This window comes from Anomaloglossus baeobatrachus, chromosome 1 (genome assembly GCF_048569485.1).
Source record: "Anomaloglossus baeobatrachus isolate aAnoBae1 chromosome 1, aAnoBae1.hap1, whole genome shotgun sequence".
Taxonomy (NCBI): Eukaryota; Metazoa; Chordata; class Amphibia; order Anura; family Aromobatidae; genus Anomaloglossus; species Anomaloglossus baeobatrachus.
In genome coordinates, this window is record NC_134353.1 from 957,087,044 (window position 1) to 957,099,110 (window position 12,067).

Below are 12,067 nucleotides of genomic sequence, written 5' to 3' on the forward strand. Positions count from 1 at the left end.
TTTCCTTCCTGCAGTCTGGGTTGGAAAAAGGCTTGTCGCTTAGCTCTCTTAAGGGTCAAGTCTCCGCGCTATCCGTATTCTTTCAGAAGCGCTTGGCACAGCTTTCTAAAGTACGCACTTTTCTCCAAGGAGTTTGTCATATTGTTCCTCCTTACAGACGGCCATTGGAACCCTGGGATCTGAACAAGGTTCTCATTGCTCTCCAGAAGCCGCCTTTCGAGCCTTTGAAAGAGGTTCCCCTTTCTCGGCTTTCACAAAAGGTAGTTTTTCTTGTGGCGGTCACGTCTCTTCGAAGAGTGTCCGAGCTAGCGGCGTTATCTTGCAAATCTCCCTTCCTGGTGTTTCACCAAGACAAGGTAGTACTGCGTCCAATTCCAGAGTTTTCTCCCAAGGTGGTTTCTTCCTTTCATCTCAATCAGGATATCATTTTACCATCTTTGTGTCCGCATCCAGTTCACCAATTTGAAAAGGGTTTACATCTGTTGGACCTGGTGAGAGCACTCAGGATTTACATTTCTCGCACGGCGGCTCTACGCCGTTCTGATGCGCTCTTTGTCCTAGTCGCTGGTCAGCATAAGTGATCGCAAGCTTCCAAATCCACCCTGGCGCGGTGGATCAAGGAACCAATTCTTCACACATACCGTTCTGCTGGGCTTCCGATTCCATCTGGACTGAAGGCCCATTCTACCAGAGCCGTGGGTGCGTCCTGGGCATTGCGGCATCAGGCTACGGCTCAGCAAGTGTGCCAGGCGGCTACCTGGTCGAGTCTGCACACGTTTACCAAACACTATCAAGTGCATACCTACGCTTCGGCAGATGCCAGCCTAGGTAGACAGGTCCTTCAGGCGGCGGTGGCCCACCTGTAGGAAGAGGCTGTCTGACAGCCCGTTCATGTGGTATCTTTTTACCCACCCAGGGACTGCTTTTGGACGTCCCACTGTCTGGGTCTCCCAATTAGGAGCGAAAAAGAAGAAGGGAATTTTGTTTACTTACCGTAAATTCCTTTTCTTCTAGCTCCAATTGGGAGACCCAGCACCCGCCCTGTTTGTTCTTAGGGTTTCGTTTTTCGGGTGCACATGTTGTTCATGTTGTTTCTTAAGTTCTCCGATCATGTTATCGGATTGAATTTGTTTTTGAAACTGTTATTGGCTTTCCTCCTTCTTGCTTTGGTACTAAAACTGAGGAATCTGTACTCCTACGGGAGGGTGTATAGCCAGAAGGGGAGGGGCCTTACACTTTTAAGTGTAGTTCTTTGTGCGGCCTCCAGAGGGCAGTAGCTATACACCCACTGTCTGGGTCTCCCAATTGGAGCTAGAAGAAAAGGAATTTACGGTAAGTAAACAAAATTCCCTTCATTTCCCCACTGTATTTCCCCTTATTCTCTTCAGTTGTTTTTTGTATTTTTTTTTTCCTTTTAGTTGATTTTCTTATCTCATCCTCTATATAATAAAGGCTCAATTTTCTGTTTTCTTTTCATTTTTCCTGATTGACCCAAAAAAGCTGATTAAGGACAAAGATAACATTATGGAGAAGATATTACACCTGAGTCTGGAGATAATCTTCCATCTTACTGGAGAGGTGAGAGGCTCTGATGTCATCACATTACATCATTATCTATGGGAATAACAGAGGATATGACCGGGGAGGTGAGAGGTTCTGATGTCATCACATTACATCATTATCTATGGGAATAACAGAGGATATGACCGGGGAGGTGAGAGGCTGTGATGTCATCACATTACATCATTATCTATGGGAATAACAGAGGATATGACCGGGGAGGTGAGAGGCTCTGATGTCATCACATTACATCATTATCTATGGGGATAACAGAGGATATGACCGGGGAGGTGAGAGGTTCTGATGTCATCACATTACATCATTATCTATGGGGATAACAGAGGATATGACCGGGGAGGTGAGAGGCTCTGATGTCATCACATTACATCATTATCTATGGGAATAACAGAGGATATGACCGGGGAGGTGAGAGGCTCTGATGTCATCACATTACATCATTATCTATGGGAATAACAGAGGATATGACCGGGGAGGTGAGAGGTTCTGATGTCATCACATTACATCATTATCTATGGGAATAACAGAGGATATGACCGGGGAGGTGAGAGGCTCTGATGTCATCACATTACATCATTATCTATGGGAATAACAGAGGATATGACCGGGGAGGTGAGAGGCTCTGATGTCATCACATTACATCATTATCTATGGGAATAACAGAGGATATGACTGGGGAGGTGAGAGGTTCTGATGTCATCACATTACATCATTATCTATGGGAATAACAGAGGATATGACCGGGGAGGTGAGAGGTTCTGATGTCATCACATTACATCATTATCTATGGGAATAACAGAGGATATTACCGGGGAGGTGAGAGGGTCTAATGTCACCACATTACATCATTATCTATGGGAATAACAGAGGATATGACCGGGAAGGTGATGGACTCTGATGTCATCACATTACATCATTATCTATGGGAGTAACAGAGGCTATGACCGGGGAGGTGAGAGGTTCTGATGTTATCACATTACATCATTATCTATGGGAATAACAGAGGATATGACCGGGGAGGTGAGAGGTTCTGATGTCATCACATTACATCATTATCTATGGGAATAACAGAGGATATGACCGGGGAGGTGAGGGGTTCTGATGTCACCACATTACATCATTATCTATGGGGATAACCGAGGATATGACCGGGGAGGTGAGAGGCTCTGATGTCATCACATTACATCATTATCTATGGGGATAACAGAGGATATGACTGGGGAGGTGAGAGGCTCTGATGTCATCACATTACATCATTATCTATGGGGATAACAGAGGATATGACTGGGGAGGTGAGAGGCTCTGATGTCATCACATTACATCATTATCTATGGGAATAACACAGGATATGACCGGGGAGGTGAGAGGCTATGATGTCATCACATTACATCATTATCTATGGGAATAACAGAGGATATGACCGGGGAGGTGAGAGGCTCTGATGTCATCACATTACATCATTATCTATGGGGATAACCGAGGATATGACCGGGGAGGTGAGAGGTTCTTATGTCATCACATTACATCATTATCTATGGGGATAACAGAGGATATGACCGGGGAGGTGAGAGGCTCTGATGTCATCACATTACATCATTATCTATGGGAATAACAGAGGATATGACCGGGGAGGTGAGAGGTTCTGATGTCATCACATTACATCATTATCTATGGGAATAACAGAGGATATGACCGGGGAGGTGAGAGATTCTGATGTCATCACATTACATCATTATCTATGGTAATAACAGAGGATATGATCGGGGAGGTGAGAGGCTCTGATGTCATCACATTACATCATTATCTATGGGGATAACAGAGGATATGACCAGGGAGGTGAGAGGTTCTTATGTCATCACATTACATCATTATCTATGGGGATAACAGAGGATATGACCGGGGAGGTGAGAGGCTCTGATGTCATCACATTACATCATTATCTATGGGAATAACAGAGGATATGACCGGGGAGGTGAGAGGTTCTGATGTCATCACATTACATCATTATCTATGGGAATAACAGAGGATATGACCGGGGAGGTGAGAGGCTCTGATGTCATCACATTACATCATTATCTATGGGAATAACAGAGGATATGACCGGGGAGGTGAGAGGCTCTGATGTCATCACATTACATCATTATCTATGGGAATAATAGAGGATATGACCGGGGAGGTGAGAGGTTCTGATGTTATCACATTACATCATTATCTATGGGAATAACAGAGGATATGACTGGGGAAGTGAGGTTCTGATGTTATCACATTACATCATTATCTATGGAGATAAGAGAGGATATGACCGGGGAGGTGAGAGGTTCTGATGTTATCACATTACATCATTATCTATGGGGATAACAGAGGATATGACCGGGGAGGTGAGAGGTTCTGATGTCATCACATTACATCATTATCTATGGGAATAACAGAGGATATGACCGGAGAGGTGAGAGGTTCTGATGTCATCACATTACATCATTATCTATGGAGATAACAGAGGATATGACCGGGGAGGTGAGAGGTTCTGATGTTATCACATTACATCATTATCTATGGGAGTAACAGAGGATATGACCGGGGAGGTGAGAGGCTCTGATGTCATCACATTACATCATTATCTATGGGAATAACAGAGGATATGACCGGGGAGGTGAGAGGTTCTGATGTCATCACGTTACATCATTATCTATGGGAATAACAGAGGATATGACCGGGGAGGTGATGGACTCTGGAAATGTCTGTAGTGATATTATTAATGTCTCCACACTCAGGATTACACAGTAGTGAAGACCACCAGTGGTCGCTGTCAGGCCCCTGTGTCTGAAGGACGGGGAGGAACCCTGAGCCCAATCCCGGGGCCTCCACCTCACCCCCGGATACATGAGGACATCAATGACCAGAAGGTCCTAGAACTCACCAACAAGATGCTGGATCTGCTGACTGGAGAGGTGACACTGCTGGGAATGCTGGGACATTATACAGGACGGCACTGGAGGATTCTGGGTGATGATGGTATCATTGTGTTGTCAGGTTCCTATAAGGTTTCAGGACGTCAGCGTCTATTTCTCCATGGAGGAGTGGGAGTATCTAGAAGGACACAAGGAGCGGTACAAGGAGGTGATGATGGAGGAGCCCCAGCCCCGCACATCACCAGGTAATAGACAGGACTGAATACACCCGGCCTATAATTATCTGTATGTAATAATGATGTCCGTCCTGTCTGTGTCTCCTGCAGGTCTCTCCAGTACGAGGACGACCCCAGAGAGATGTCCCGCTCCTCCTCCTCCTCCACAGGATCCTCAGGTAGATGGAGATCCCCTCTATGAGGTGTAGACGGCTGTGACCTCCTTGTGTTCAGTCTTGTTTTCTCCTCCAGTATTAGATGTTTTATACTTGTGTAATGAGAGCGGTGGAGACGGCAGGATCACAGCTGACCACAGACCTCACATGTCCGGATCTTATCTCATTATTCCCGGGGACTTTTACAATATTTTGTTTAGGATATCAAACAAAACTCTGCCCTGTAAATCGGGTAAGACCCTATTGCGCCTTTTCTCTCCTACTACAGCTTCTCACAATATTTTGTTTTGCAGTTTTTGGATCCGGATAAAGATCTGAACAATATTAATTCTCCAGAGAGAAATGTGAGGGGCGATCAGCGGAGTAATGAGGGGATTCCTACAGATCACCGCCCCGGTGAGTACAGACCACCCAATAACGCACACAAGTCACACGTTCCTATTTTTCCGCTCTTTGCTGTGTCAGTTTTTCCAGCGGTATATTAACCCTTCATGTAAAATACACATGAAATGTGAATGAATCTGTGATCCCGGTGCAGGTGATAACACGGGATGTGCAGTTATGTTATAGAGGAGAAATACAGCTGGACATGAATTCTGCGGATGTGAGCGAGGACGAGCTCCAGCTCTTTCCTATTATCCGCTGTCAGGGCTGATGAGGGGTTTCTCCAGTTTAGGGACTAAAGGCCCCTTTACACGCTACGATTTATCTGACGATATGTCGCCGAGGTCACGATTTTCGTGACGCACTTCCGTCGTTGTTAGCGATACCTACGAGCGACTCTGAACGATCTTAAAAGGTGCGAAAATCGTTAATCGTTGACACGTCGTTCAGTTTCAAAGTATTTGTCGTTTGTAGCGCAGCAGACATATTGCTACGTTTGATACCCTGCCAACAACGAACAAAATCGTTTGTGCGTTCATCATCAGCAACGCAGGCGTGTCGTTACGAGCAATGCTCCACGCCTCCTCCACTCTGGTGGTTCCAACTGCGTTCTGATTTGCCAGCCATGGTTGATGCTATGGTCAATTATACGTCTGTCGTTGCCAGAATCCATGGGAGGAATGCTGTGTGACCGTGTCCACACGACCGCCTTGGTTAAACAATATATCGCTGAGCGATGTAGCGTCGTTTGTGAGATGTGTACGTGTGGCCGCTAGAAAACGACCTATGAGCGATCTCGGCAAATCCTAACTACGATCTGGGCGTGTCACATGGCTAACGAGATTGCTAGCTATATCGTTGTGTGTAAAGCTGCCTTAAGAATCCATTATCCCCTATGACACTCATGTCAGTGTGTGACAGATACAGAACATGGAGGCATAAACCCAAATAACAGGAGCGGATGGAGATTACTGCTCTGAGGGTTGGTAATGCTGCTCACCAGGGAGGAGGAAGAGACAGAGATGGCAGAGCGTTATTATCACATAACAAATATCATGGTTACATGAAAGTCGAGCGTCACCTCTTATATATAACCCATTGTGTCCTGATAGGATGTCCGGGGTCCAGCAATTTAATCTTGATATTTGGAGGTGGGATTCTTGAGCGATTCTTCTACTGACGTCATTTCATCAGTGAATGTGCAGGAGACAAGTTTAAAAATTGGAAAAAGAATAAATTATTCCTATATTCTGATTTTCTTCTAGAAGAGAAATGTACAGATTTTCTTTTTAATCATAAGGTGCTAAAATGTAACAAATCTCTCCTTGGTTGCTCATTTCTGTTGCTGACTCCTCCATCTTATAGAGGATTTATGGAAGGAAAGGGGCTGCAGAGCGGTATTCTGTAAGAATTGATTGCTCCTGCACTGGCTCGCCACCTCTTTTAGCAGCGCCTGGATTATACCGCTCTGCAGCCCCTTTCCTTCCATGATCAGTTCCCTGTCTTGGGCGGTCGGAGCCGGCGGTCGGTGCAGCGGCTTCTGGAGGATTTTCCTGGCAGTTTCCAGAGTTGTACCTGCTAGCACAACTTGTGGGGTGAGCGCTGTAGACAGTTTTTTGGTTGCTGTGCTCGGCCGATTCACACATGGAGCCCTGTCCTCTCTTTTTTTTTTAAATATATTTTCTATTAATTTTAATAAAGCATTACATAGAAAAAACAACTTGAAAATAGAAATTCAGCGTAAGATAGTGAAATCCATTGTCCTTGTTATTTTTAGACAAGTGTCAGTGACTTTACATCTTCAGCACAGCTTACAGTTTATACACAGATCATTGCGCATCAAGCGTTACATTTCAGGATATACCTATGGGCCAGTCCCTTGTATTCCTTTCAGTTCTTCCCCACCAGCCCCCCTCATTCTCCCACTTCCAAACCTCCCAAGGTGCCTCGTAATTTTTCCGTATGGTACCAGACTGTGTCAAGGAACGGTCTCCTCATTTGTGCCATCTCCTCCGGGCTAGAATATGCTATTATGAAGTTCTTCCATTTTTTAAAGTATTTACCAATTCTCTCTTTTTCCCTCTCGGCATCCAGCCCCTCCAAAACCAGTAGATATTTCATCTGAATCATAATATCATCTAAAGAGGGGATGTTAGGAGAGAGACAATTTTTAAGTATCACCCTTTTAGCTGATAGCAGAATAACGTGCAGCAATGCGGGTGGGTATTCCAAACTTTCCCCCTCATCATTCTCTTCCTTCCATTTATGGAATAAGACCAAAGTGGGTGTCAGGTGGATTGTCAATTTCCAAATTTCAAAAACACATTTTGTGATTCGAGTCCAAAGGGGTTGGTGATGTGAACAGAACCACAACCCATGCAATAGGTCCGTCGCCTCATCTTTGCACCTAGGGCAGTGTGTAATTCTGTCTGGTTTCGCTTTTGTTTGGGGGAGATTGAACGCAAATATTGCCCTGTGTATTATTCTGAACTGTGTTTCCCTCCATTGGTCATTCATGACTGTTTTATGGAGCTGGGTTCAACCCTCCCTAATCTTCCCACCCCGGTATGGACTATTTAACTGCTTTTCCCAAGACCTAAAGAAGGCCTCCGGATGTTGTCCAATGAGCCGATCCCTCATTTCCCCATATAGCCACAATATAGAGAACGATATGGCCGAGTTTTTTACCAGGCAATGAAATGTGTTACAGATCGCCTCCCGGGACACATCCACCAGATTGTCCAGGACATAGTTTCACCTGGTCAAATTGAATTATCTGATTAGGTTTAAGGTGGTACTTCTCCTTCAATTCCTCCCTTCCTAGCCATATCTCAATTCGCTAGGATGAAAGACATTACAGATCCCCTTCACTCTCCATTCCTCAAAAAGTTTGTTACTAACCCCTTGTAAGAACTCTGGGTTCTTCCAGATAGGTAAATATTTAGAGATTCTATGTGAGAGTTCGTAATGTTTCCTTACTATCTTCCACATTGCTATAGTGTCTCTAAACAGGGACGAGTATGTTAATTGTGGAAGTATCGCCGACTGGCATGAGTGTAACGGAGCCAAAAGGTCCCATGGTTGGGCATGGTCCCTTTCAAAGGCTATTGCCGCGTACTGTCCGGAGCCATGGATCCAATCCATCAAATATCAAGTTAGGCATGCTATATTGTATCCTCTAACATTTGGGAGGTTTAGACCTCCATTATCTAATATCTGTAGAAGCCATCAGCTTCTTTAACCATATGCGTGGCCGTTTCCCTCTCCAGATAAAATGTGAGAATACCTTATTTAAAAATACTATGTCTCTATGTTTTAGGAGTAAGGGGAGGGTTTGTATATGGTACATACATTAGCCTGGATACCGACATCATTTTGAACAGATGCATTCTGCCTGTCATATTTAGTGGAAGCTCCTGCCATCTTTTAAAATCTTCTACTATGCGTTTTAGCAGGGGTGGAAAGTTTAGGCCATATAGAGTTCCGGGGACCCTTCTGATTTTCACTCCTAAATAAGTTTTATAAATGACTTGGCTACTGAGATCCCTGCAAAAACCTGGGTTTGGAGCTGGTGTATACTCTTTCCCAATATAGAGCAACTCGCACTTTGTTGTATTGATCCAAAAACCCGAATATTCCCCAAATGCTCGCAAACTATACAGTATCCGCGGGACTTGGTTTATTTGGTCAGAGAGGACGAGTAAGATGTCGTTTGTAAAAAATGTTGCTTGGAGTCGTTTTTTATTTATGGAGATACCTTGAAATATAGTCTGGCCCGACAACAGTCTCACCAGGGGTTCAAGTGCCAAATTGAAGAACAGCGGGGAAAGAGGGCAGCCTTGTCTGGTTCCATAAAACAGCTGAAAGGGGGTCGAGAAAAAAACAGGATTTTATACTTGTGCCTTTTGGGGACGTGTATATTGCTCAGACATATGTGTAAAAGGATCACGAGATCTTATATTGTCTTACATTGTCTTATAGAATTCCCCGGTGTACCCATCGGGTCCTGGGGCTTTGTGATTATGTAAATGTTTAATTATCCGAGCAACATCCTCCCCCGTGACTCCCGCGTTTAGGTATGTTCGGTGTTCTTCCGTCAGCTTAGATATATTCAGCTTAGTTAGAATATTATTAGCAGGGATATCTCCATTCCCGTCAGTTAAATAGAGATTCTTATAGTATATTCCCAATATTTCAATTATTTTCCTAGGGTCATTGTGGAGCTCCTCTTTGTGGTCTTTCATCTGTATAGGGCTTTGCGGTGTAAATCTGTTCCTTACTAAATTTGCCATCAGCTTCCCCGATTTGTTCCCGCATCTATGTAAAGTGGTTTCTTGGGCAGACCTAAACAATTCCTCCCTTTTGTCCGCCCACATATTGAAAGCCCTCCACTCTGACTGCCACTCCTCTTTGTTTTCTTTGGTCGGACTGTGCTGGAAAACTGTGTAGGCCTGTCTCACCCTCGCCGAGGCTTCATTGAAGTGGCTGTGAATCTTTTTTTTTCCAAAGTGGAAACATAGGCACTTAGTTTGCCTCTTATTACCACCTTTGCTATGTCCCAGAATAATAAGGAAGTATCCCCATGTTGGCTATTGTGAAACCAAAACTCCGACCACCACTCCTTGAGCTTTAACGTAAAGTCTTCATTACCATGAAGGAAAGCTGGGTATCTCCACAAATGATCCGAGCCCTTCGGGTGGATGTCCGCCATCTCTACCACCACCGGTGCATAATCAGATATCACCAAATCATGTATAGAGACAGAGTGGAGTCCACACATCACATTGTTTGAAGCAAAAAAAAAAGTCAATTTGGGACCACAAATCATTTGCATGGGAATAGTGCTTGAATTCCCTATCTTGGGGATGCATATGTTGCCACACGTCGTGGAGAGCCGTGGTCTCTAGGAGTGGTTTAATGACTTGGTCCTGACTTTGCGGCGGCTTAGACCTGTTATTTGGGATTTTCCTATTTTCTGATGGCAGAACCACGGAGTTGAAATCCCCTCCCACTATTGTGTTGGGGTGCGAGTGCTCTAGGAGTTTAGCTTTCAGCTGATGGAAAAATGGCTTATTATTATCATTAGAGGCATAGACATTAAAAAATGTGTAAGTGTACCCTGAAACCTTTATCGTGACCACATGTAGTCTGCCCTCTATAGCTGCATATGTATCTATAACTCAATGTTGTAATTTTCTGTGCACTAGTGTGATAACCCCAGCTTTCTTTTTGATAGAAGGGGAGCTATATGCGTTACCTACCCACAGCCTACACATCCTTTGTATGTCCTGTGCCTCTAGATGCGTCTCTTGTAAAAGCGCTATATCTGGTTTGAGGCGATTAAGATGGTCGCAGAACTTTAAGTCGCTTCTGGGGAGAGCGTAGCCCTTTGATTCATGCGGATAGTCACCTGGAACGTCAATCGCAAACAGTGTACTTATACAAACTATATAACTACTGTATTATACTTCCTTACTGCTGCTGTAAAATCATAACATAACCTAGAGTAAACACCTAAAACTAGCCTGTAGGCAACATTAGAAACAGAAGGATTAACTTTCTCTTTTCTTCGTAACAATAGACGTTAGTGTCTTTTTTTCAGACCCCCTTCTCAAACTGTCCCTAACTGCAGACTTCTTCTTCCCGATCATGCCTCCGAGGCCTGTCATCCCCCATATGGGGCCTTTTAAACTGTAATTCAAAGAGAATGGCATGTCACAACTGTGGAAGAGGAGACAAGCAGAGAGCAAAAGGAGAGGGGGAAAAAAAGGTGGTAGGAGAGGATAGGGGGGAGGAGGAGAGGATAGAGGGGGGAGGTGGAGAGGATAGAGGGGGGAGGAGGGACTATTTGGGGGAGGGAGGAGTGGATAGATGTCGGGGAGGGAGAAGAGGATAGAGAGGGGAAAATTCCTTACACCGTCCACATTACCAACACTTTCAATATGTCCACAGAGTCTCTGTAGCATGTTCTGGGGCTAAGTTAATGAGCTAGCCTCCAACCTTTTAAAAAGTAAAAAGCAGTCCAGATACCGTGGTACCTCTAAGGCTGCTTTCACACATCCGGTTTGAGCCGTGCGGCTCAATCCGGCTGTGAAACCTATGCAACGGATGCGGTGAAAACACCGCATCCTTTGCATAAGTTTTTTACATGCGGCCCGTCCGGTTTTTGCCGCTTGCGGCATGCTACTGAGCATGCGCAGTGGACAAAACCGCATGCGGCGGCCGGATGCGTTTTTTGCCGCATCGCGCCGCATCCGGCGTCCATAGGGATGCATTGAAAAATGCGCCGCATCGGCCGCATGCGGCGCGATGTGGTTTTTTTTGCCGGAGCAAAAAATGTGCCAGAGAACGTTCCATCCGGCCGCCGCATCGGCTAAATCTGCCGCATGAGGCAAAAACCGGACGGAACGCAAGCCCATGCGGCACAATGCGGCGCCAATGCAAGTCAATGCTGGAAAAAACGAAACCGGCGGCAAAAAAACCCGGTTTCGTTTTTTCAGCAGAGCGCCGGATTGTGCCGCACTGCTACAGCCGGATGTGTGAAAACAGCCTTAGGCAGGTATATTTGGCTTGCAGTTGTGCCTCTGGTCTTTAGGTCCGACTGGTGATGGTCTTCCAGAACTTCCCTTTGTCAAGCGATGGCCGTGCCTTGTGGGAGACTTTCTGGATCTTGGAGGACTGTCCATTTGTTCGATGAAGTCTTCTGCTTCCTTCAGATTGGAGAACGTGTTGGAGGAGCCATCTCCGTGACAGATCATTAAGAACAGCAGGTTATCTCAGTTGGAACCTTATATTATGTTTGAAC

General features: G+C 45.1%; 1 protein-coding gene across 1 annotated transcript in view; it reads left to right on the plus strand.

Moving 5' to 3' along the window:
* LOC142261259 (uncharacterized) overlaps positions 1–12,067 on the plus strand; it is a 40,338-nt gene that overhangs the window by 14,072 nt on the left and 14,199 nt on the right. The window contains exons 5-9 of the mRNA XM_075332099.1: positions 1,501–1,578; positions 4,350–4,526; positions 4,609–4,732; positions 4,814–4,881; positions 5,172–5,274. Of these exons, the coding sequence (XP_075188214.1) occupies positions 1,501–1,578; positions 4,350–4,526; positions 4,609–4,732; positions 4,814–4,881; positions 5,172–5,274 (550 nt within the window). The remainder of the gene's footprint in view (positions 1–1,500; positions 1,579–4,349; positions 4,527–4,608; positions 4,733–4,813; positions 4,882–5,171; positions 5,275–12,067) is intronic.